The sequence below is a fragment of the Uloborus diversus genome, chromosome 1, assembly GCF_026930045.1.
Source record: "Uloborus diversus isolate 005 chromosome 1, Udiv.v.3.1, whole genome shotgun sequence".
In the NCBI taxonomy this organism is placed as follows: domain Eukaryota; kingdom Metazoa; phylum Arthropoda; class Arachnida; order Araneae; family Uloboridae; genus Uloborus; species Uloborus diversus.
The window spans coordinates 107,031,704-107,057,499 of record NC_072731.1 but is presented as its reverse complement, the minus strand read 5'-3'; the positions used below and the strand labels follow the sequence as shown (position 1 = coordinate 107,057,499).

Here is a 25,796-nt window from a genome sequence, read left to right as displayed (position 1 = left end):
CATTAAGATGTTTATTGGGATTTTATCTGCAAAAAACCTATTTCAACCCCCATATAAGAGAAAACAAATATTTATAATTGTCCAAAAATAAAAATAAAATTTGAAAAAAAAAAAAAAAAAAGAAAAAGAAAAAAAAAAAAACAGACTTGGTTGCATAACCTGACAAACTTAGACTCTTATGTTTTTGAAACTGCGGTTGCATTAATAGATGAGTGCACACTTTTGCAAAATTTTGTTCCTTTATGCTAACCAACTGTGATTTCTAAAAGCCTGAAAACCTTAGGGTCCCGGTTTTACCCCCACTTTGCCCTATATATACTTATGCACGAATATAAGTATTTCGTACCAAATGAATCGTTCATCATACTTTTACAACGTTTCTTGGTTAAAAACTTCCAAAAGATCTCTTTTTTTTAGGGGGAAAACTAGTTTAGACGGGTCAAAAAATCAATTTTTTTTGCCATAAAATGTTAGTAGAACTATTCAAGAATAGGTTGCCAAAATTTCAATTCAAAATTCCTTTTAGTTGTAATGTTATGAGCCCAAGTAACATTGAAACGTTATGTCATCGTTTCATCACGTTGCAATTGGTTGAAACATCGTGACCGTTTTCCACTCAACGTGATATCACGTTGCTTTACCGATTCGTTACAAAAAGCATAATTTTGAAACGTTACATCACGTTGCAAATTTCTTATACTTGTAACGTTGACAGGTAGTTGCTAAAAGTAACGCAACAACACGTTGTTTACCGTTGCTTACTGCATTTCAATTTGCTACATCTCAACTTTTCTTTAGCGGGAATATCATAACCTCTTTCTTCTGTCTCTGTCGGGTTCCATCTTCCATCTAGCTAGTGAAGTTTTGTGATTCTTTGAGTAGCATTGTTCTGAGAATTCTTCTGACTTAAACGTATGTAATCTTTTCTTTTTAATAACGTCTTTTCTTTTAGCTCGTTTCCGTGATCTTATTTTCAGTTTTGGAAACATAATTATTTTGTACTTGGAAAATTCCTTTAGAGCCGGTAACCCTAATAGGATTCTTTGATTTCAACCACCGGGATTTAATAAATCACTCTGATTTAAATCACCTTGATTTGAATCAAGTGAAAATATTTAAAAAAAATAGTATTGATTAAAATTATTATCTTTTTTTACATTTTTATTATACTGAAGGCGTTATTCTATATGACAAATATGTTGATTTAAATCCCTTCAATGAATAAAGCGATTTCGATCCCTCTCTGCGGCCTTTGTCTGTGTGAGTGTATGTGTTATTCTGTTGAATTGGAAGCACAAAGTAATAAATTTCAGCAAATGCAAGTGTCAAAAGCATATATATTTATGAAAAAAAAAAAAAAAAAATGGATCAACATTTAGATTGCTTTACACCAGGGTTGGCCGAATTGGACCCAATTGGGTTGGACCCAATGGGTTTTCTTGAAAAAACCCATTCAAAAAAACCCATTATTTAGCCCACTTTTGGGTTTTTTAAAATTTTCTGAGAATTTTTTTTTTAAATAATTAATTTAAATACTTTCACAATTTAAACTTCTTTCTTATTTGTTCTTTACCGCAGACAATGAACATAAAAAATGAATTTTGAACTTTAATAGTATTTCTTAACTCTTAACAGCATTAAAAAAAATACTTCAAAGATTTTAAATAAATGTATTTAACTTTTTTCTTGAACTGGTCAATAAATAACTCAAATTATCTCGACCAAGTCCTGTCACGTCTGATTTCTCAATATGTGTACAGAGGAAACTGATCTAGTTAAAAGGCTTTCATGTGAATTATTTTCTGCTAACCAACACATCACAAATCTCGAATAAACACAAGGTATATTTTTTAGAAATACAGATTTTTCAAACGGTCGACAGAACAGATACAGTATATTCATTATCTTACGAAAAAGTTGAATATTTCTAACTCTGTACACAGAAATAGAAAAACAGGCAGCATAAAATTCAAAGAAATGTCTTGATTAAGCTGGGTTTTATTTAAAAAAAACCCTGGGTCCATGGGCTTTTTAAAAAAAACCCGAGTTTTTGCCAACCCTGCTTTACACATCAGCTCTTTAGTGATAAAATAAGTTTAACATGTATGGTTTTACAAAATTCAGTGGTTCAAAACATTATTTGATTTCTAAACTTAATTATTAAAGCCCTCTAAGAAAAAAAGTGAACCCTCATATAAAACATGACACAATGGCTTATTTCAGCTTTCAAAAGTAAAGTAAGAACACCAGTTTCTTTTCTACAGTTGAAATGTAGAGGAGATAAGACACATTGGTTTATTTTCATCTTTCTTCTCATCAAAAAATTATTTAATTTTCTGACATAAGTCTAAAAAATGTATCTCACCTTCCCACTTTTTTTTTTTAATGTTCAATTCATTAAGTCTTTCAAATTAATTTTTGTAGCTGAACTCTGAAGCAGACCAATGTGCACTAAGTGTGGGGTACGTCAATCCCCATTGCGAAAAGAACTTATTTTCCCAACGCTAATGACAAATATCATCTATTAAGGTCAGTCAATAAATAATGAGGCAAAGGCTATAAATAAATTTTATTAAAAATCCTTCAAAAATACTGACCGAAATTGTTTAAACACATATCCCTCTGGGAAATCAGTCCTATAATTCCGTGTTCATGAAAGTCTTGGCTGCAGCTGGAGCCAACTACACAAGCACTCCTTTACTTCATTGTCTGAATGAAATTGTCCTCAACGTGCCTTCTTGAGTTTCCCCAAAGATATGAGGATAGATCTGGACTATAAGGGAGGTGGTTCAAGATTTCCAACTTAAATTTCACAAAAGTACCTTTTTTGCATTGACTGTGTGTGGTTCCGGTCAACTTACACGTGCTGTTATCCTGTTGTACGATAACACTAGACCACACAGAGCCAATGCAAAAAAGGAACTTTTGCGGAAATTTAAGTGGGAAATCTTGAACTTTGGCCCTTGTATTCCATATCCATCCCCATATGATCTTACATCTTTGGGAAACTCAAGAAGGCACTTTAGGGACAACAATTTCATTGGGACTATGTAGTAAAGGAGTGCCTGCGTAATTGGCCAGTCAAAAGACTTCATGAGCATTGAATTATGCGACTGATTTTCCAGAAGGAAAAGTGTTTAAACAATTTTGGTCAGTATTTTTGAAGAATGTCGAATAAAGTCTGTTTTATAGCCTCTGCCTCGTTATTTATTGGCTGAGCCTCAAAATTGTACCTAACTTATGTTCTTTTTTGTTTATCATGAAAAACAAATAAATTAAAGATCAATATAATACACTAAAACATTGTGCAAAAAAATGCATTCTTGGAAAAATCTACAATAGATTAAGGATGTGTAAATGCATTCCAAGAGACAGAACAAGAGAGGTACAATTCTTGTTATAAGTAAAGCTTAGATAGGTGCTAAAATATGATTAAGATGAGTTGGTAAAATATCAGTTTCATTGGGTAATGTACTAATTAACCGACTTCAAAAAGGAGGCGGTTATCTGTTCATACCGTAATTATTTTTATTTTTTATCGTTTCTCCACTCACAGCGTCTCACCTAGTGAACCGATTTTGATGGTTCTTTTTTTAATGGGTAAGGGATGGCTCAACTTAGGTCCCATTACTTTGTTTGACCATATTTGTTCTCTACAAAAAAAAGTTGTGGTCGAAAGACAGTAAATTTCATACTATTTCCCTATTAAATGATTAAATATGAAACCCATTGTTACAAAAGTTTGGTGCCATACAACAGTAATATTAATAGTTATTGTGGTGATTATTTCGAATGTAGGCTTCTCTAAAGCAAGCTCAAGTTTCTTCAGTGTTTTTGCTTAGTGGGTGTAAACCTAATCTGGAATCAAGATAATGCAATGATTAAAATCTGCTTAGCCTTCACAATGCTACCAAATTAGGTTTACCTTAACTATAGTAGTATTTTTTATCGTTATCATCTATGCCGATAACAGATGATCTGGGCTAAGTAAGGAGATACAGGATTGCATCACAAGCAACTTGTATGCTGTGAAATGTAAAATATAGTTTTTTTTTAGTATGGAGCATTAAAAAAAATAATTATTATAATGTGATGTTTCATGATGGTAACCTCTTACTATTTCTGAAATACATTTACACAAAAAAGAACAAAATAAAAAAAAATTTGAAAAAAAAAAAAAAAAAAACCTTCGAAATTCTCTAAAAAGTGAAAAATAATTTTATTCTTTAAACACCATCAATAATACTTTTAAACATAATTTTTGAAGTTGGCGCAAAAATGATAGATAAAATCATTCACAACCATAAATAAATTAAAACTATAAATTTAATCAGGCCCACTTTCTTCACTATCACCTACATTATGCATTGTATGCACCATATGTAAGTAACGATATAAATGTTTCATTCCTAACTTTGGATGATTCTCTGAAAAAACATGAATGAAGCATGGTTACACTGGATTTTTGTTTTTGTACCAACTTAAATAATTATGTTTAAAAGTCTTACCCATGGTGTTTAAAAAATAAAATTATTTTTCACTTTTTAGTGCAATTTTGAAGTCAGTTTTTTTTTTAAATATAAATGCATAATAATAATTAAAATCTTACTAATTATATTAAATAGCAGATAACTAAAATTGAACTTATATCTAATTTTTAGATGAATGTTGAATTTCAAACTTCACAGTCCAAAAAAAGGAAAAAATCTCGTATGATAGCTTCAAAATTAAAGAAGTTCTGTAATGAAATAAAAACTGAAAACATGTTGAAACGTATTCAAAACTCTGAAGATTATAATAGAAAATTAGAAGTTGCTGTTTCTTGTAGTTCATTAAATAAGGAAGAAACTGACCAAATCCTTCACAAAGATAGTTCAGCAACTGAATTTTCAAGGAGTAATGTTGATTTGTCCTATAATAATATTAATGTACAAACACAAACTAGTGAAAAACAAGATGGATTAATTTTTTTTGAGGAAGCTAAAGCAAATCATAACATAAATACTGATATCAAACATTGGGCCTTGAACAGCCAAGTTTCTCATGCAGCAGTTAATGACCTGTTAAAAGTTTTACGTCATTATCATCCATCATTACCAAAAGATGCAAGGACATTGTTAAAAACACCCAAAAAAATGCCTGACATTATTAATTTAGATAATGGTGAGTATGTTCATTTCGGTATTCAAAATGGACTTGAAAATGCTTTGGATTTGAATGTCATAAACGGTGAAATGTTTATCGATATTAACATTGATGGCCTTCCTTTGTTTCGAAGTTCTGGTACTAGTTTTTGGCCATTGCTAGGCAGAATCGTAGACACCACTGATATATTTGTTATCGGAATTTTTTGTGGATCAGGAAAGCCAACTCCATTATATGAATATTTGGAACCATTCATTACTGAAATGCAACATCTAATGAAGAATGGATTTCAGTGTAACAATTATCATTTCAAGCCACTTATCAGGGCCTTCATTTGCGATGCTCCTGCCAGAGCATTTTTAAAATGCATCAAGTCTCATTCAGGAACTTCTAGCTGCGAAAAATGTACACAGGAAGGTGAAAGATATGATTGCCGAACTGTGTGGACTAAGCTCTCTTTTGTGAAAAGAACAGATGAGAATTTTCTAAACATGACTGATGAGGATCATCATCATGAACTATCCCCTCTAACATCTCTTTCTGTTGGCCTTGTAAGCCAGTTCCCTTTGGACTACATGCACCTAATTTGTTTAGGTGTAACCAAAAAAATAATATCACACTGGTTTAAAGGGAATTTTGACGTTCGAGTCCCATCCCGGAAATTAGAACAAATTTCTAATCTGTGCCTCCAATTTATCCCTTATATTCCTAGAGAATTCAATCGAAGGCCACGGAGTCTAAGAGAGTACAAAAGGTGGAAAGCAACTGAGTTTAGGCTTTTCCTAATTTATACAGGCCCAGTTGCATTGATGAATGTGATTGATTTGGCAGTATACGAAAATTTCCTACTTTTACATGCTGCTGTCCATATTCTGATCAATCCCAATCCTGAACTGTCCTTAGCAGAAAACATGTTAAAGATTTTTGTTGAGCATTGTATGAAAATCTATGGACTGGGGTTTCTGACATATAATGTTCATAATTTATTGCACATAACAGAGGATGTTAGAATGTTTGGCCCTCTTGACGGTTTTAGCTGCTTTGCTTTCGAAAATTTTTTGAGTAAATTGAAGAGGATGTTAAGATCATCTTATCGTCCTCTTCAACAAGTTACTTACAGACATATCGAACTGAAATCTTTTCAAAAAAAATCTGCAACTTCTCCTCGAACAGAATTAAAGAGAAGACACAGTATGGGGCCTCTCATTGATGGAATTAAAGGACAACAGTATCAACAGTTGAACTTTTCAATGTTTATTTTAAACTTAAAAGATTCTGATAACTGTGTATTTTTAACTAATGAATGTGTGGCATTGATTCGAAACTTTGTTCTTTGTAACAAAAAGATTTTTATATTGTATCAAATGTTTATGTCAAAGGAGGATTTTTTTGACTATCCTTGTTCCTCAAGCAGTTTAGGAATTTTTTTAGTTTCAAATGTAGAAAATAAGTTAAGATGTTGTTCATCATCAGATGTTAAATTTAAATGTATGCTTTTGCCCAAGGAAAACAAATATGTTTGTTATCTTTTAAAAAATTTATCAAAATAATTAAGAAAGATTGTTCAATGTTTATGTACAGTAAACTCCCAATTATCCATGACATTTCTCGCTGAAAAATGAAGACTTGGGATAAAAAAAAGACGTGAGGAGAAAATAAAATTTTGCGATGGTTAAATGAATGTATATAAACGTACACATTTTAACTTAACAGTGCAAGATCCATTTTTAAACATTCCTATTTTTTTCTTCCTCCTCCATTCCAATGACATTAAACCTTTCAAAGCCATTGACATCTGATTTGTCAAAACCTGGTTTTTAGATCACGCCCCTTACTGCATCAGATCTACGCTACATAATGATTTTTAGATCCACTGATCCTACTTATTGTAGTTTAAATCTACATAACTTACACTTGTAAACAAGTGAACTTAACAGTCTTAAAAAAGTTCTTTTCTCCTGCCCTGTCTTTTTTTTTCTTTTGTCTTAACCTAGTTTGAACTGTGGCAATTAATTTATTTGTCCTTTATGTGTGAAATTTCCGTTTGAGAGAAATGAGCGATCCTGTTTTTAGCATTTACATGCATTTTTTACACACACTGTTATTGTTTCATCTATAATGTAAATGTTATTGATCTTTTTAAGCCATTGCATACACTAGCATCATTTTAAATTGCAATTACTGTACCATCCTATTCCGCGGATAATTGGATAATTGGGAGTTTACAATAGTAGTTAATTTTATAAGGTTCTCTTTTGACAAAGTGATTAACATATACTTTCAATTTTTAAAGTAACATTGTTTTTTTGTACAATATTTTAAAATTATAATCTATGCCAAGGTATTTTTTTTTTAATTTAAATGTGTATTTTAGGAATTATTGAACAAAAAGATTTTATCTGAATGAAAGTTATATATTTTCCAGAAATTTTGGTTTGGTTGAAAAAAGTTTTCTGCAGGTTTTTTTCAGAAAGAAAATATGCTTTAAATGTATAAATTTCATGATCATTGTGTGTGTGTGTGTTTTTTTTTTTTTTTTGGAAATGTTGCTATTAGGCATATTTGAAAGATTAAGAATTGAATGTGAAGAGGAATAATTTACATTAAGGTAAATAAACTCTCACACCTAGTTATAAATAGTTATTTTTAGAAAATGTGAAAACCTTCATAATCTTTGTGTATACTTAAAAACTAAGAATTGCATTTTTTTTTTTTTTTAATCAATAGATGTTTTCGGTTGTTCATTTTCAAGCTACGAATGAGGTTGAAGTTGTAAGCTCTGCTTGGCTTGTTGAAGAAGGCTGCTGTGCATGGCCGCCATTTAAGCACACCAAGCTGAAAAAAGCCCTCCTATCTGCACAAACACCTGATAAAGATTGGGAAATGCATTCCATCAAGCTAATGGGCCAATATGGTATGTAAATTATTTAAGTTTTCTGATTAATGGAAAATGATGAAACAACTCGATGTTCAGAATTTGTTTACTAATTTATTTCTTGATGTATTTATCTCGATGAAGGCATATCCTAGTTGTTTAATTTGTTATACAAAAAAAAAATTTTTTTTTAGACACCTTTGAAATAGCGAAAAGAAAATGTGTTATGTCAGAGGAGAAGTCAAGTTTGGAAAGCGAGCGCTCCGAGGATGAGAAAAGATCGAGAAAAAGAAGAAAGCAAGTTGTTCTTTCTTCTGATTCTGATGAGGAAAGTTCTTCCCTGCCATTACCTTCTAGACTTAAAAAGCCATTTTACACCAACAAAGGTATTTTTTTCTCTTGTTACAAAAATTTATTTTGAAACTTGTTCTGAAGCATAATTAAAAACAATTTATTTTCAAAGTCATGAGTTTTCAAATGTAACTGAATTAGTAAAAATCTGTATATTTTTAATATTGATCTTTTAACTATCACATTTTTTACAGGCTTTAGTCCTTCTCTAATTTCTGGGCCTAACACAAGCCATGCTGTTTTGCATCAAATTAATGAGCCTGCTGGTGAGTTATTTGAAAAAAAAATGTTTTAACTTTAAAGAAAGACGTACTAAACATCATATTTTCCCAAATACCAAATAATTAATTGAAATTCAAATATTAGGCTAAATACCAAATATCCGATTAATACTTTTAACAGTAACATATTTCTTTTATACTGATTTAAAATACAGTAGAAGACCATTATAACTCTCACCTCAGGACCAATTTTTGTGTTATACTGGTTCTGGTGTATAAATAGTTTCACAAGTTTTGCAACTAATATTCAGACTACAGGTGTATATTTCCTCTTTAGACTAAGTTTTAACTGAAATGAGTAATCAAGTACTAATTATACATCATTTATATTGTCATTCACAAATAAATATGTATCAAAATCAAAACAAAGTGAATTATCCTACACTTCTGCTAGTTTCATGGTTTGCATGACAGAGTGCATTTTTAAGAGTGATGTTTTTTTTTTTTTTTTTGCTATGAATTCATTTTCAGTTAAAAGCTGCGAATTAAGATGGAGACATAAAAATAGTTTCAAAGGTTAATTTAAAATGGAATAAATCATTGAAAAAGCAAACTAATCCTATGTAGTTAATGGATAGTTTGATGTGTGTGTGTGCGTTTTTTAAAATTTTTATATTTGTAGTGAACATCTGTTTTCAAAGCAGGGAATGTTTATGAACCAAAATATGAGATAGGCTATAATGGGCAATACCATGCAACATGGTTGTTTTTGTCTTGCCCAGGATGCCTCATATATGTCATTAAAATTAGTATTTTAAAATATTAATGAGCAAATTTTTCTGCTTTACAAATTAAAAACTAATGTGTGATATCTTAGGCAAAAAGTTTTGACATTACCCTTTGAAATTATTACTTTTTAATGAAATACATGAACCGTAGCATACAAGATAAGCTTCTCTTTTTCGTGAAATGGCCCTAACCTAAAAATGCAGAATGCCTAATGTTCTTACTACAGTGTTTATTATTATTAAGTTTTGATTACGATGTAAATTTAATTTGTTTTTAAATAATATTTAGTATTTTGTATAGTGCAAAACTTCAAAAAATAACACTGCAAATTAAAATGTTTCCCGTATATTAATCAAAAATAACCTTATAAATTAAAAATAATAATAATCGTAATTTTGTGTGTGTTTTTCCCCTGGTTTCAGTTTTATATTTAAATGAAATAGTAGTATCAAGGATAATGTAATCTCTCATAAATGTTGCAGTAAAAAGTAATAAACCTTCAAATTTTACATTTGAGAGTTATCTGCTAAATTAAAATTTGTTTAAATATGACAATATTAGTGAGTAACAATTTGAATTGTTTTATTAAGGTGTTTTACTGTGTAACTTTTTTTCATAGTTTTATAATTTGTGTTGGTTTACTAGTTGTCAAATTTGTTACTTATTGACTAATATTTAAATGTTTGCTAATCGCTGCAGAATGTTAAAGTATTCGACTGAATTAAATTTTTGTTTTGTTTGCCAAATATGCAGTATACCAAATATCAACTGAATATACAGTGCATTCTCCATCTCTTCACAATTCACAGTTCAAAACTTTTCTTTCTCTCTCTCTGTTTCTAACCTACTTAGTTTTCACTAATCAGAAAAATATCCTAACATTAAAAAAAAAACCATAAACTTATAGTAGTCAAACTTATGTTTTCCTTAGATTTTACAAGTTTCTCTGGGGGTTCAAGCCGTGCTGTACTTCAGCAAGTAAATGAGTCTGCTGGTAAGTTATCTAAATTCATACATTTTATAAAAACTTTTAGGAGCTTTTTTCTCTCTCTTTGACTTTTCAGAGAAATATCCATACAGTAGTAAAAGAAAAACCTTAATGTTAAATCAAATCTTATGTTTTGCTTAGATGTTTCGTGGTATCAGCAAAGCCCCAGATCTCATGCATCATCTGACTCATTAAGCCTTCACACATTGACAGATCATCCCATGAGGATTGTGTCAGATGAGCCAACCAGTAAGTTTGCTTTAAAAATCATTTGTTGTATCATTTTTGTCATTTATTTAAAGGATCCTTCTTGCCTTAATTAAGTAGTTCTTTATCTACCCAAACATTTGAACTCCAATGAATCTTCAAAATTATTTCCCCTTATGGCTTAATATGTTATTGATAAATGTATCTCATAGTTTATTGCAGTGGTTATTAATCAGGGGTATGTGTACCCCTTGGAGAACAGCAAACTTTCTCAAGGGTATGTGGTTATCAATCAAAAAGTTGTAATAATGCTAGAATTTAATTATTTAAGTAAGGGAAGAAGGGGTACAGTAAGATATACAAATTCAATTATATTTTTTATTATTCCTTCAAATGATACAGTATTTGTAACTGTAATTGGTATTATAAAAATGGATCTAATTCCCCCCAGAAAGACATTTTTTGAACTAGCATACAAAATCTGGCCCGTGGCAGGGGGCCAGCTTTCAGATCAATAAATCAACAAATTCATAATTACTTGGTATGTTTAATTACACTGCATTTTGTCAGCTTCTAATTTTCATGAATAGTAAGATGAATGTAATATCAACTGTTGAAATGTCCAGTACCATTGTAAATTTCAATGTGGTCGATTCAACCGAGTTTTATCTACCGGTAGCATAGTAAGAAATTTACTTCTAGGTTAAGCAAATTTCTGTCTTGTTTGAGTTGAGATAAGCCTCTTAGTCTAACATTTAAGAAAATCATATTTTTTGTCTTTTATTTCATTCAAAATTGAAGATAAGATCCTCCAATGAAAACGTTAGACCGATTGGAGAGTGTCCAGGGGGCATGAGACTGTGCTGCATCTGTACCAAAATAAAATGTGAAAAGGCTTTTTTTAACTTGTCCAGTAAATGTAGCCAAAGTTATTACATCTGGGGGGGGGGGGGTATTGGCCCTTGATTCTCGAGAAATTTGGTTTTGTTATGAGCTATTGCATTAAGTGAGGTAAATTTCATATCAACAGCAGTACTGACATCTACCGCGTATGTGTTTCGAAGAGAGAATGACTTAAGTGGTTTTGGATTAGTAATTTAAATATAAGTACTAAATAGAAATACATATATGTGATATTATATAGCTATAAATGTCGATTTCATTCAATCATTCTTATTTTGTTGGTGTAGATTAAGCTGATCAAGTTCATGAAAATTACTTTCCGTCATGGCTTTTTTTTATTGAATCTGTTTGTATATTTTACTGATTTAATTAAAAAATGCTTCAAAAAAAATTTTTTTTTTCCTGCGATTTCAGGTATTGAAAAGCGTTTATTACAGATGCTTCTGACTGTGCAGTCAACACTGACAGAAATTGTCTCACTTCTCAATAATTTGGTTAGGAAGGAAAGTGTGCCAGTTAATGATCTGGAAGTTTTCCCTAACTTGCCATTGCAAACCCTCTCATCATTGAAGGAGTTTGATCAATCCTTAAGTTTTGAAGAGACTTTTGTTAAAGCAGTAAGTACTTATGTATTGTTTTGTAGTTTGCAATTCTTACCCATGAAACTTTTTGAGGTAATAAATTATAAGGATAAATAATGCGAATAAAGTGTATACATTTGGAATACACAGCAAACTCAAGTAATGCGAATCAGTTAGGACCAAACCCTCATTCATATAATCAAAAATTCAGATAGTTGAAGCACTGGAAATGTTGAGTGATTTAGTAATATTTTCGTATAAATTAAACTATCTCAAAAACAAATTCAAGCTTTGGAATCCAATTTCATTCGTTTCTGTAACAACCGCTCGCGTTTTTTTTTGTAATGTGATTTTACTACTGGGGCATCACTAATTTTAAATTCACCATTATTTTCGGCACTTCTTTTATTTTATTTTTTGTAGTAGTGGACATGCACGTTCTTGAATTTGCCACGCCCCTCAAAAAGTGCAATTCAGTTGCATCCAAGTTCGTTTCAACTACTAGCAAAAAAATTCATTATTTAATGTATCAGAGTTTATCTCAGTATTTTGAAGGCTTTAGAAAATGAAGACTTAAGTCAGGCAATATAGCATAGAAATAGGGGAATTATAATACTATAAAATGGAGGGGCCCAACATACAGCTTGCATAACTGATCCTTGTGGTCTGTTGAAATGTATCTGGTTTAGAAAAATGAATTTTCTGAAAAACGTGGCTTTGCTTTAATAAACGAATATACTGTCAAATAACATGAGTGATTAGAAGCACTATTGACACCAAAGGGCAATGTTTTTATGAAGTGAATTTATTTGAAACTTGATAATAACTCATTCAATTTTTGTCCCATTCATTACTATTCTGCCCCATTTATAAAATAGTTATTTAACATTTAAACATCAGTGTATTGTATTCGTTATATTTTTTCTCTACTTGAATTTATATGACAAAGATGAATATGAATAATTTATTAGTTTCTGCATTGTGCACTGATATTTTTTCAGTCATAAGTAAGTGCTGGTGTGTAGTATTCACATTCAGGTAAAAGTTTTTCTAAAGCCCATTTCTGAAATTTTGCAAGTTCGACATTAAATAGTACTACATTCTTCGTGTAACAAGGTCATGAAAATTTTTATGAATCCATGAAAATCTTGGAAAAGTCATGGAAATTTTTTTTCCAAATTGAGTATGAACCCTGTATGAGATAAAGATATTCCACTTGGGATGCCTTGCTCTTAATTTTTTGGAAGAGTGAAAACTTTCAATTTGTCAAATGGAACTCCAAATTTTGCCAAATCATCAGACAAAATTTGCTGAACAAAGAAATTTTTAGAAGGTTTCAGTGACCTCCCATCGAGGCATCATTGCATCCTTCTGTTGCTTTGAGGTGATATACATGACTTGCTTAAGTTATCATTCATGACGATCTGTACAGAGAGTTTGTTTGAGACACTACTAAGTAATGATGCAAGCGCATTTAATCTGGGCGGTCATTCCAAGCTCGTCAGCTTGCGAGATCGAGATTCTCGCTCACGTGATCGGTTGTGACGTAGAAATGTTGCAAAGTAGTATTCTAATCTACTCGAACCTAGCCGCAAGCTAAGTTCGAGTAGATTAAAATGCTACTTTGCGACATTTCTACGTCACAACGGATCCCGTAAGCGAGAATCTCGATCTCGCAAGCTGACGAGCTTGGAATGACCGCCCTGATCTTGTAGTTCAATAACGTTTTTCATTCAGGTTGTTTTTAGTAATTTTTTAAAAAGAATTATGGGCATTTTGCCCAAAATGCCAAAACTAGCCTTCATTTTCGATGAAAATTATCCTTTCAGGTTTTGCAAAAATAAACTTTATATTTCATTGAGAATTTAGCTTATCTTATGTACATGTTGTGATTAAGAAGACTACAGTATACTCTCAATATCTCGAAGTCGAAGGACAGTAAAAAAATCCGAGTTTCGAGATAACAAAATCAATTTTAAAAACCAAGCCAAAAATAATAGAGAATAAAGAATAAAAAAGAATGCTCTAGTGAAGTAGCAAAACATAGTAATTTACCACGGTAGAGAAAGTGGTTTCAAACGAGTTTGGAGCACCCCGGAACAAAAAAAGTGGAACAAAGGATTGCACCATTCTCTGTGTCTGTAAAGGGTTTTCCATTTATCTTTACTTCTTCATCCCTTTTTACAGGGATGGAAATAGCGTCAAAGGTCCAACAAAATGGGGTGAGAAGGGGGCGAAAAGCTTTGGTAGGTTTTTTGGCTTCTCAGGATTTACATTTTCTGACACCCCTGGGCTCTAGAATGGAAAATGACAGCAAATAAGCTTCTCCCAATCATTCCTATTCTAACCCCAGCAAGAAATAATGAAGAGTGAGAAATTTTTGGAAGCATTCCATGAGTTGCTACGAGACAATAAACTGCGGTTTTTCCGCAAAAATTATATTTGACTTTGAAAAATATTTGGCGCATAACAAGCTTTTGTTTAAAAACTCTTCAACATAAGAATGAAAAATAACATTAAATATATATATTCAAAATCGAGGGGGAAGATAATTTTTCGTCATATCAAGATTTTCGAGATATTGAAAGTATACTGTATTTGTGTATAAATTAATTTCCTGTTATGATTTCTTAAAAATGTTTGGGTGTGTATTAATGCATCCTGAATCATTCTTAAATATAATCTTTTAAAATGCTATGTTTTTGAAGCTTGTGTTTCCAGATAAAAATTTGTTTCATTTTTAAGGTTAGACATCTAGCTCATCGTGGGGGCCACAATATCAAGACAACAACCAGGAACATTTTGCAGTGCCTTCTCACCGATGAAGTTGCAGCCCTATTTAATTGGGCCAGACGGGGAAATAAAGAGGAATTTAAAAAACTAAAAATGAGCAACCTTATTTTATGTAGTGTATTTTTATTATTTCTTAAGTATTTTGTATTTAAGTGGCCTTTTATATATTTATTTGGTGTTGAACTTCTATTCTTTATAAACAAAGAAAACCTAGCCTAATTCACATGCCAAGATCATACAATAATTGTTCCAAGTATATTTCCTTTTAAAATATAAGTAGAGGCGGGGGTTTTAGATCAAGCGCTAAAATCGTGCTTGTTTTTTAGAAATCTCACAGAAAATTAATATCAATGTAGGGTATTGCAATTTTGATACGCTTGTCCAATTGAACCACTAATAGGAAGTTAAAGAAAGAGGGATGGAAAAATTTACATGCATAACAACGCTGGAAAAGCTGAACCAACAATTTTCTAAACCTTGATTTTGCCCAAGTTGAACCCTATTCTTTTCATTTAATTTTTCTTTACTCATTCTCTTCCACATTTGGTCTATTAGCTATTGTCTAAGTAATTATCTAGGTCTGCAAACACTGAATCAGCCAAAATATGCAAGAAGTGGTAATCGTTACTGTATCTTCAAAATTAAATATTTTAAACTTTAATATTTTGTAAAATAAGGATATATTATTTATAAAAAGATTAAAATCTCGCCCAATTTTCAAAAATCTCACTCTTAAGTCTAATATCCATTTTTCCCCCTCTATCCAGAGCCATGAGTAGAATATTAATTCTGTTAGGGTTATATTTTATTTTCTCTGACTGCCTTTACACAACTTTAAATAATGGTTGGTTAGTTGGTTTGGCTTTTGAATGTATCAAATGTGAATTTTTCATTCTATGAGAGATTCCTTTTGTCTATTACAAGGTTATTCAGGAAGATGGTTTCTTTTTCAAATTTTAGTATTCATTTCTAAATTAATTTTTTAATTATGTTACATGAAAATTAAAAATCCAGTTTTATGCTTGGTTTTATATATTTTCTCCCTTCTAAATATATTATTGGCAATTGACTAATGCTTTTATTTATATTCTACAAATCAATTTTTAATGAAACTTTTCATTTTTTTTTCTTCTAAAAATGTTAATGTCTGCTGGCAATAAAGAGTTCTCAAAAAATTTAAAAAGGTAAACTTGAATCGTTTCTGTATTATTTTTTTGTGTGGTAATTATTCATGTGGAATTCTTTTATTTTATTAGTTGCTGTTCGAGAAAATATTAACACTAAAAATGCTGTAGCCAAGGAAGTGGAAGATTATGTAAAGGAGTGGCTGAAATATGCCCCTGTTAGGATAGCCAGAGGAAGATCATCAAAGAATTTATTATGAATCAATTATGTATATTGTGATTGAAATTAAAAAAAAAAAATCTTTTTAATATAAATTTTTTGTATCTGTTTTGGAAAGCTTAGAAGTTATTTCAGATATCATAAAAAAATAAGTAAATAAATGAAAAACTGGTAACAGTACAAATGGTAAAGCTGCATAAATATAATTCACTTTAAATGTTAAATTGTATCAATATTCTTTCATAGAACTGTTTTGGGTTTTACATATTATGTATGCTTTTTTTTTTCTTATAAAACAATTTAAAAGCATTAGAAAATTAGTTTGCTACTAATTTAAGTGATTTGCTATTAGTAATACCATCCTTCTGCATTAACTTTTTCTAATAAAACCTTGTGCACTTTTTCTGCTAAATCCGAAAATGTCTCAATATTTCCACTTACGATTTTTTTTAAAACAAAATTTTATATGTAAGAAATGAAAAAAAATCAAGTTTTCAAAGATTAATTTCATATATAATTATTATACATATATATCAATATGTTTTTTCTTACTTTGTCCAGCTTATATTCAAGGGGCTTCTTCGTAGTCATATACTTTGTAAGCTAAAATTTTCGGTGAAGTAAAAACGTTTTTGAAAACTTAAATATTCCTTCCTAATTTTGTAAGATTCATTGGGCGCATCCCTTAGAACCAAATATAAAATTATTAGAGTTAAAAATACTATTACTGTGGAAATGTCGAGCTTTTTGTAAATTAAAATGTTCTTCAGAACTATCCAGTATTTTGATTAACAACCATAAAAATTTTAACTTAGAGCTGTTCAAGTTTCTAATGCTGTGTAGTTTTGGATACCTTAATTTTTACTACTTATTTTCTTTGGAATACTGGTTCTATCACAGAACTCTTATGAATGTAATGCTACAAGTAAGTAATGTTTTATCTTCCCATTTTTTTTCAATAAAATTTTTTTAAAAAAATTAAGAACTAGTCTGATTTCTGTCAATTTTGGTATGCAAATTTAAAGGGGGAGGATCACATAATATCAGAAAATCTCGCTCTGTTCCACTATCATCACCTCTGGAAGTAGTAGACGACATCATAATTGAAGAGGATCGTTGTTGCGAGATTTTCAACCTGTCCATTTCAAAGTCTTGTGCCTTAAAATCCAATTATTTCTGTCTTTTGATTTATTTCTTCCTTATACATTATTATATAGATTCTAATTCAACACCCATTTAAATCTTGTACTGAAATTTGAACTTGCTTTAAATTAGTTATAAAAACTGACTCATGTTATGAATAGGATTTTTTCTCTCAAAGTTAATGATTCGTGCTATGTTGTGATTTTCTTTAAAGAAGCTTTATTATACCGTTTCTAATTAATAGTTGATGCAACGTTGATATTTCGTGACAGATTTCGTTGATATAACGTTTCAAAGCAACGTTGATAACACGTGACAGATTTCGTTGATATAACGTTTCAAAGCAGCGTTGATATAACGTGACAGATTTCGTTGATATAACGTTGCAGAAACCGTTGACAAATCGTGGCAAGAAACTATTTTGCAACGTTGCCTGAGCGTTTTGCAACGAGACATATTTTCGCTCTTTCAACGTTACCGGTAACGTTACGTCAACTTTTAAAAGCAACGTGATGTAACGTGATTAGTGTTACTTGGGGAGCACTTAAAAAACTGAATATTCGAAAATGTTCACAGCAGGTTTTTTTTTTTTTTGAGCAATCACGATTGCTTATTGTTCTCATTTGATTGTTTTGAATTCCTATCATTTTATTTTCCCACCAGCACCCTCTGCCAGCACCACCGTTGCGTCGACCGGCCTCACGATGCTGCTCCTCCTGCGAAAACCATCTCCAGGTTGCGTCCATATCTTACACACACACACGCATACACACACATGCCTACACACATACACATACACTCATGCCTGCGCACAGACACAAACACACACTCATGCCTGTACACAGACGCAAACACCTATGCCTACATACACATACACACACTCATGCCTGCGCACAGACACAAACACACACTCATGCGTGCGCACAGACACAAACACACACTCCTACACACACACTCATGCCTGCACACAGACACAAACACATATTGCCTACACACACACACAGCACTGCATACACGCGAACTGCTGCACGCAAACATCACATGCACACAGCACGCACACACACCCACACACATGCGCCTGCACAAACACACACGCGCATTCATATACACACATGCTCTCGTGATTGCGAAAAACATAATTTGAATTCAAGATGCCAAAAATTCAATTAATATAATTATTATTATTATTATTATTATTTCTTTTTCAATCGCGTTTTTCTCGAAACGACCTTTTTTCAACTGGTGTGCATTCTAGGACAAAATGTTATTGGCCAATCGTTCTGGAATTTTGTGTGAATATTCTTTATTCAATTACAATGAACCTAATTCTGAGATGATATTATTTATTATTAAAAATATTTTTTAACGGTGAAAAAGTTAGCAAAAATGGTAGAAAAACTTGCATTTTGTGACCAAACACCTCAAAAGCATTAAATGTTTCATTTTTAAAACCAGAATTAGGCTTGTATTCTGAAGAAATATGTTGCTTAACGATGAAAAAAAATTATAATGATTATACAGATAAAAATTGTGACTCCAGGAATGCACACGAGCTCTGATTGCGGCCATCCATGGAGAAATGTGAAGATTGGAGGCCGCAGATGGCGCTGTCGATTGAGCGCTGGGAACATTGGGCAAAGAGCATATTATGGGCGCCGGGAACACTGGGTGCCAGGCATATTGAGCGACGGGAACATTGGGTGCCAGGCACATTGGACGACGGGAACGTTGAGCGCTGAACATATTGGAGGGCCGGGAATATTATGCGCCGCAAAATTGTGCCCCGGGAATGTTCGGCGTCACAAAATTATGCGCTGGGAATATTGGGCACCCAGGTTTTGGGCGCTGTTCAACAATTTCGATGCCCAAAAACTGCGTCGAATCGACTCTGCACCATTGAGCTATAACACTAAGAGAAGAGAGAACTTCCCATTCTTCTACACTGAGGCTCACGGTCTGAATTTCGAGCGAGTTTGGCAAAACCAATTGTATTATAAAACACCTTGTTTAATGGCAAAAGACCGCCTTTTTTTTGCCACAACGATTTGAACATATTAAGGATTTGAAAAATGCACGGCAAAAGGCTTTACATGATAAAACTTGAGTTTAAATGTTAAAAGTGCGATTCTTTTGCCATACTCGCTTGGGCAAAAAACGGACTGATTAGTTCGCTCTCCTCTTTTAGTGTTAAGCTCAATGCTCTGCACACAACTTTCCCTGTGCCCAATGTTCTCTGGACCCAATATGCACGGCGCCCAATATGCTCGGCGCCCAATGTTCCCAGCACCCAATCTTCCTAGACCGATCCACGGACACCAGCTTCTAACTCTTCTATTTCGGGCAGAAATGATTTGAAAAAATTACAACTTGTACTTCAAAATATGAATAAAATATCCTTCAAGTTTCTGCAAATTCTGATTACTCCTTTCCTGTTGTGAAAATTTACGAAAAACATTTTAATTTCGGCCTTCTAAACTAGTTTCTCCCCTTAAATATAAAGAAGAGTTTATAAGCCGCATAAAAACAAGTATTATTAGACCCCGTAAGCCCATTTCCTCACCTAGTCCACAATGTACTGCAGTGACGTTAAATACACACAGTGACGTCAGGTGAATAGGATTTTTTTTCGTTTGACGCGCTACCTATTGGTTCAAAATGAACTATTCTTTTCGTATGCGTGTCGATTCGAACGCCTGTTACAATAGGTTTCTGGACGATTCCTTAACAAATAACAACTTTAACTTTAACTTTGATTACAAATCAACGCAAATGTAAACGGATTTGTTTTGTTCCACATTCTATCGTGCTAATTATGTATTTGTCCATAGTTTTAAATTTGAATCACGAAAATTGATTAAATGTAAACATGGAAGATTTACTGCTGAATTCTGAAGAGTATAAAATTATAATACGCCACAAAGATTTCTTAGAGAGGAAATATTTCGTGAAAATATGTGTTCCTGAATTTAAATCCTCGAATAATAATGACATTATATTTGCAGCTGTTCATGGAAACGTAAATAATATACGCAAAGTAAAAGTAAGATACACACTAGAACTTTGTTTCTCCTAAATATTATGAATGTTATTTTCCACTCAGATCATGGTTTTGGACGTCCAAACTCTTTGATCAGGTTAGATGGTCTTAACCCAAGGGTGGTTTTAATACTCTTTTCCGTCAAAAGCATCGTAAACTGTCCAAAAGTATGCAAAAGCTAACGTTTCTAATCTAATAAATTTTGTATTTTCTACAATGGTTAATTCCATGTAAATGTATCCAACAAGTGAATTACAAAAATATTTTTTTAAACAGTTATATTTTTTATATGTATTTTAGAATAGTCTGAAATGTAAAAATTTTACATCAAAAACTTTTTGTTTTTATCTGTGGTAACACTGCAGTTTCAAAATGGCTACTTTGTTTTGAAAGCATGGTCTGTCTTTTTTCATCATTTTGATTTCTTGAATTTAAAGGTAAGTGGCATTTTCATCAGATTTTTGTAGATTAATTATTAAAATATAATATATTTACCATTAAACAACCTATTTTAAATAGTGATTCATGAGTTTAAGTTACTTAATAAGAAGCATAAAAATTACCTTGTTTTGGTTGTAGTGTAAGTCACAAAAAGATACTAAAATTTCTCTACTTGATTCAAAATTAAGCTTTTCTTTAAAATTTTTAAGTTATTTCTTTCTATGTGTAATGTCTCTAATTAACACATGTTTAAATTTTAAATTTTAAGTCATTTTCTCTATTTATGAAATATTTTAACTTTGTAGTGTAAGTCACAATGTAGTGTCAGTCACAGCTTCTGTTTGATCTATCTGCTGTAGACAAGCCATTAGATTTGTGCATTTCTGATATTTTGTTCATTTTGATTTTAGATGGCTAAATCAGCAGCTGAAAGAAAAAGAGAGCAAAGGGAGAGACAAAGCTAGTAATAAATTTCAATCCTTTAAAGAAAATGAAACCAAAAAACAGAAGAGTAGGCGTACAGCAAAGAAAAAGTCAGTGACCATTGAGGATAAAGAAGCTCTACGAGTAAAGAAAAGAGAAGAAATGAGAAAGTACAGACTAAAAAAATCCATAAGAGATGCTTCAAAAAACCAAAGTACTTCTTTTGATCCCAATTCCGATTCACCAAGAAAAGCATTTAAAAGTCCAATGTCATTTGGGAAAGCCATTGCAAAAGTCAAAAGGAACCTACCCACAAGTCCTAACAAATGTCAAGCTCTTGTGAAAAAGTTAGCTCACCAGCTAGTTCCTAACATCTTAAAATCACCTGCTACCCAGTCATCAAGAGTAACCAAGATACGTAATGAAGTAATTTCTCATGTATTATCTTTTTTTTTGAAAATGATAGTATATCCTACCAGGCACCTGGTACTAGGGATTTTATAATAATGAAGGATGAAGAAGGCAACAAAAATAAGATTCAGAAGAGATATTTGATGCTGACTCTTGGAGAAGCTTATTAAATTTTTAAAGCTGAAAATCCAAGTGTTAAGATTGGTCGCTCTAAATTTTGTGAGTTGCGACCAGGTCACATTTGCCTCAGACATCAAACACCATCAAATTTATGTTTGTGTATTTACCACGAAAATGTTCGATTAATTTTACAAGCAGTCAAACAGTTACCAAAATATGCTTCAGAATTGGTCAAGCTAATTGTTTGTGATGGCAATATGGAAGATTGCTTTTATGAAAGATGTTCCGTTTGTGGAAATTTACAGAAATTTCACGATGTCATGGAAGAGCTAACTGAAGATTTGAATTTGGAAGAGGAAATTAAATATTCACAATGGATGAGAGATGAGACAAAAACCCTTTTCAGGGGAAATGTTTCTTCTACTTCAAAAGATGCTTTAGAAAAATTAGAATCTAAACTTCCACAGTTTTTAACACATGTTTATATCAAGGGACAACAAGATACTTTTTTTTAGAATTGAAGGCAGGCATATCAACCAACACTTTGCTATTACATTTCGACTTCAGCAAAAATTATGGTTTCTTCTATCAAGATGAGATACAGTCGGCTCATTGAGTCTCGAAATCGTGCACAATATACACGGCCATAGCATATTTCATATATCAAAATGAAAAAAAAACTGTGCCAATAGTTGTAGTATCAGATTACATGCAGCACGACAAATACGCAGTAGCTGTATTTAATGAAAAAATCATAGAGAAAATTCAATGCGACTATCCTGAATTGTTTATTTCAAGACTTATATACAAATCAGATGGAACTGGACAACACTTTAAGCAAAAATATTCAATCTGCATCGCCATGTTGCAAAACTTCCCCATTGTTGAATGGCATTTCTCTGCAACCAGTCATGGTAAAGGACCTATTGATGGACTTGGTGGCACGGTGAAGAGAAGGGTCAAAGAAGCCACCCTCTCCAGGAAAATTGATCCACATTCTGCAGAAGAATTTTTTCTCTGTGCACAAGATATTTGCCCAAGCGTCACATTGTTATATATTTCTGACAACAACATAAAGGGAGAAATAACTAAACTCAATGATATTTGCTCTCCAAACAGAAAAGAAATATTTCCGATTCCCGATACTCAGAAATCCCACTGTTTCATTAAAGTAAAGAAATACATACTTAAATTTTCAAATGTTTCCTTGAACCCCAAAAAATTTTGTACAGTTGATTTAACCAATGGACATGTAGATACAGAAAAAGATGGAGATGTAGATGTGGAAAAAGATGTAGATGTAGATATAGAAGAAGAAGCAGATGAAACAGAATTTGATGTCGGCGGCTGGGTTTTAGTACCATTTGCAGGAAAGAAAAGTGTCAAATATTTTGTGGGACAGATATTAAGCAAAGATTTGTTTTCGATAAAAGTGAAATTTCTGCAATGTAAAGGAAGTTACTTCACGTGGCCTGTCAATGAAGATTCGTCAGACATTGACACTGAAGAAGGTATTAAAAAATTACTGGAACCTAACTTTGACCGGCGGTTACATATCACTTTTCCCACTTATGATTTTACCATGTATGCAATGGCTTAACTTTAATTTACTATATATACAGTGACTAAACTTCCATTTACAAGATTTAAAGTTACTTAAATTTGTTCAGTATCCATTGTTGTTATAAAATTTACATACTGTAGTGTAAGTCACAAAATTAATGTAGTGTAGGTCACGCACAAAAATGCTAATAAATATTTTTCTTTAATAGTTAAAATTTGTTTGTATTCAATTTTATAGCTTTAAACCTTGTATTAAAAGAATACACTGACAGAATGTTAAATTACTGCACCAGTGAAGAAGAAAATTGAATTTAGAATGGTATCTAAAACTTGACTTCCTTTCCTGTAGTGTAAGTCACATCATGACAATTTTATGATTTTTTGGTAAAATACAAAATGTAAAAAAGTTTTTGTATATTGCTAAAAATACTACATGTTCAGAGGTAAACTGACATACAATAAGATTTTTTGATTAAATGAAAATTGATTATTAACTATGCAAGCAATACTTGTTAAATTGTCAATTGTAGTGTAAGTCACGCATGGAAATGACCCAATGTTAAACATAGTATATTAATTAGTCATTATGAACATTTGATAATATTTTCTTTAAAATGTTCGTTTAAAAAATCTATAAATAATTCTACATACTCTTAAAAAACAGTTACATGCACATTGCACAATATAATTGATTTCAGTTTTTTATTATTGAAAGTAATAAATTATCAGTTAATTGCCTTATGCCTGTTTACGATCTAAATGTGCTGTTTTTTATGTTGTTTGAAAAACCCTTGCTTGCTTAAAGGGTCTGTTTCGAGGCTTTTGCTGGTTGTTACTTTTATTCTGAATTAAGATAATACTAGAAAATAACCTGTCATGGTATGATGGGAGCAAATAGCCTTTTTATCAAAGAGATTGGCCATCAAATTTGACTTGCTTTAAAAAAAAGTCATTTTCACTACATTTCTGGAGAACATAAAAACGATCGACTACATACGATGGCTGGGACTTGTGTTCTTAAAACATTGGTAAACAAATAAGGAGTTTTTGCTTTCTTAAAAAGAAATTTACATTGTTATGGCTAAATGCGAAATAAGATTCTACATGCAATGTTTTAATAACCAGAAAATAATTTTTCTACACAATAGTATAGAAATAAATAAATACCTTTGTGCAGAAAAGTAAATGGTAATCAACAACGTTTTGTCGCTCAAAATTGGCAGATTTCTGCACTGTTTTCTGTAGCAGCATGCACCTGTTTCAAGGTTTCAAGGGAACCTCTTTTTCAATGCAAATAGTGAGCTTCTGGATGAAAAGACATCCGGTGTAAGCAATGATGATGAATGGTAGACAATAGGGTGGGCCAAAAAACACTTTTTTTTTGGAAAATTTTGACGTAGGTCGTGTGGAAAAGGTACCATCAGTAGAGCAAAGTACACATACAAATTTTTTTAAAAATAATTCTTTAATCTACCGCAATTGGGTTGAAGTTTCGACCCAATTTTGTATGATGTTTTAAGCAAAATTAGTAGAAAACATATTTTTTTATATTCAACGATGAATAGTGCGGAAAAGGTACCATTACTAGCAGGGCAATTCAACGGGTAACTGTCTGACATTCACAGAGCAAAATGATAAGTATTGAACCACAAAATTTTAATTTTAAAAAGATATTTTCTCTTCTTTTATTGTACTTTTTATTCTGAATTTCATGGTATAGTTGAATTTCTAAAATACATATTGGGTGATTTTAGAAAAATTGTTAAAAGCTTGGTAATTGACTGACAAAACTTGACTGACATTGACTGCAATGCGTGAAAAGTAATACTGATTCAACAAGAGATTTTTCCAACAGTAAATGTAATTTTTATTAAATTAAACTCAGGATCAAAAAACAATGAATAAACGTTCAGCCTATGAGGAAATTGCCTCAAATATTATCAAATATCAGTAGCAATCAAGTAAAAATATTGCTACAATAAAGAATTACAGTACTTAGAGCAGCTTGGTAACTGACTGCCATTTCTGAAATTTCCTGAACATACTAATGCAAATATTCAAAATTAAGCAGCAAAACTTATTCCTAAGAACTAAGATGAAAAGTCTATTTATTTGAAATCTTTAGTTTTTTACTTTTGTAAATTGAATCAATCCACCCTAGAGAAAATAATATTTCATTCGATTATTTATTTTTTACTCTGAAAAATGAGGGGGCAAGGCCTTTTACTTTTGGAAGAAAGGGGGCAGTTGCCCCCTTGCCCCCCTCGTCACCGATCTCTGCAGCTAGTGGAAACTTCACCTCAGCCCACTTCTCGGGTTAACCTTAACTATCTTACTGGAGATTTGTGTCTTTCAATTGAAGCAGCTGAATTATTGAGCTCTGTATTAAAGGAAAAAAAAAATCATAGTTGAAGGAACCTCTTTTTATTTGTACGGATATAGAGGGAAGGACTTTGCTAAG

The 25,796-nt window shown here is 31.8% G+C and overlaps 1 protein-coding gene across 2 annotated transcripts; it reads left to right on the top strand.

Moving 5' to 3' along the window:
* Nucleotides 1-842: 842 nt before the first annotated feature.
* Nucleotides 843-16,365, top strand: LOC129218639 (uncharacterized). Of its 2 annotated transcripts, none has more exons than XM_054853057.1 (9): nt 843-912; nt 7,873-8,059; nt 8,215-8,406; nt 8,566-8,637; nt 10,313-10,375; nt 10,511-10,618; nt 11,894-12,096; nt 14,806-14,965; nt 16,110-16,365. In XM_054853057.1, exons 2-9 carry the CDS (start codon nt 7,873-7,875, stop codon nt 16,235-16,237), a joined length of 1,113 nt encoding a protein of 370 aa, XP_054709032.1. In that variant the 5' UTR covers nt 843-912; the 3' UTR covers nt 16,238-16,365. The 2 variants fall into 2 exon arrangements, with proteins under 2 accessions (XP_054709032.1, XP_054708963.1); XM_054852988.1 differs by lacking the exon at nt 843-912 and adding an exon at nt 2,405-2,462.
* The last annotated feature ends 9,431 nt before the right edge of the window (nt 16,366-25,796 follow it).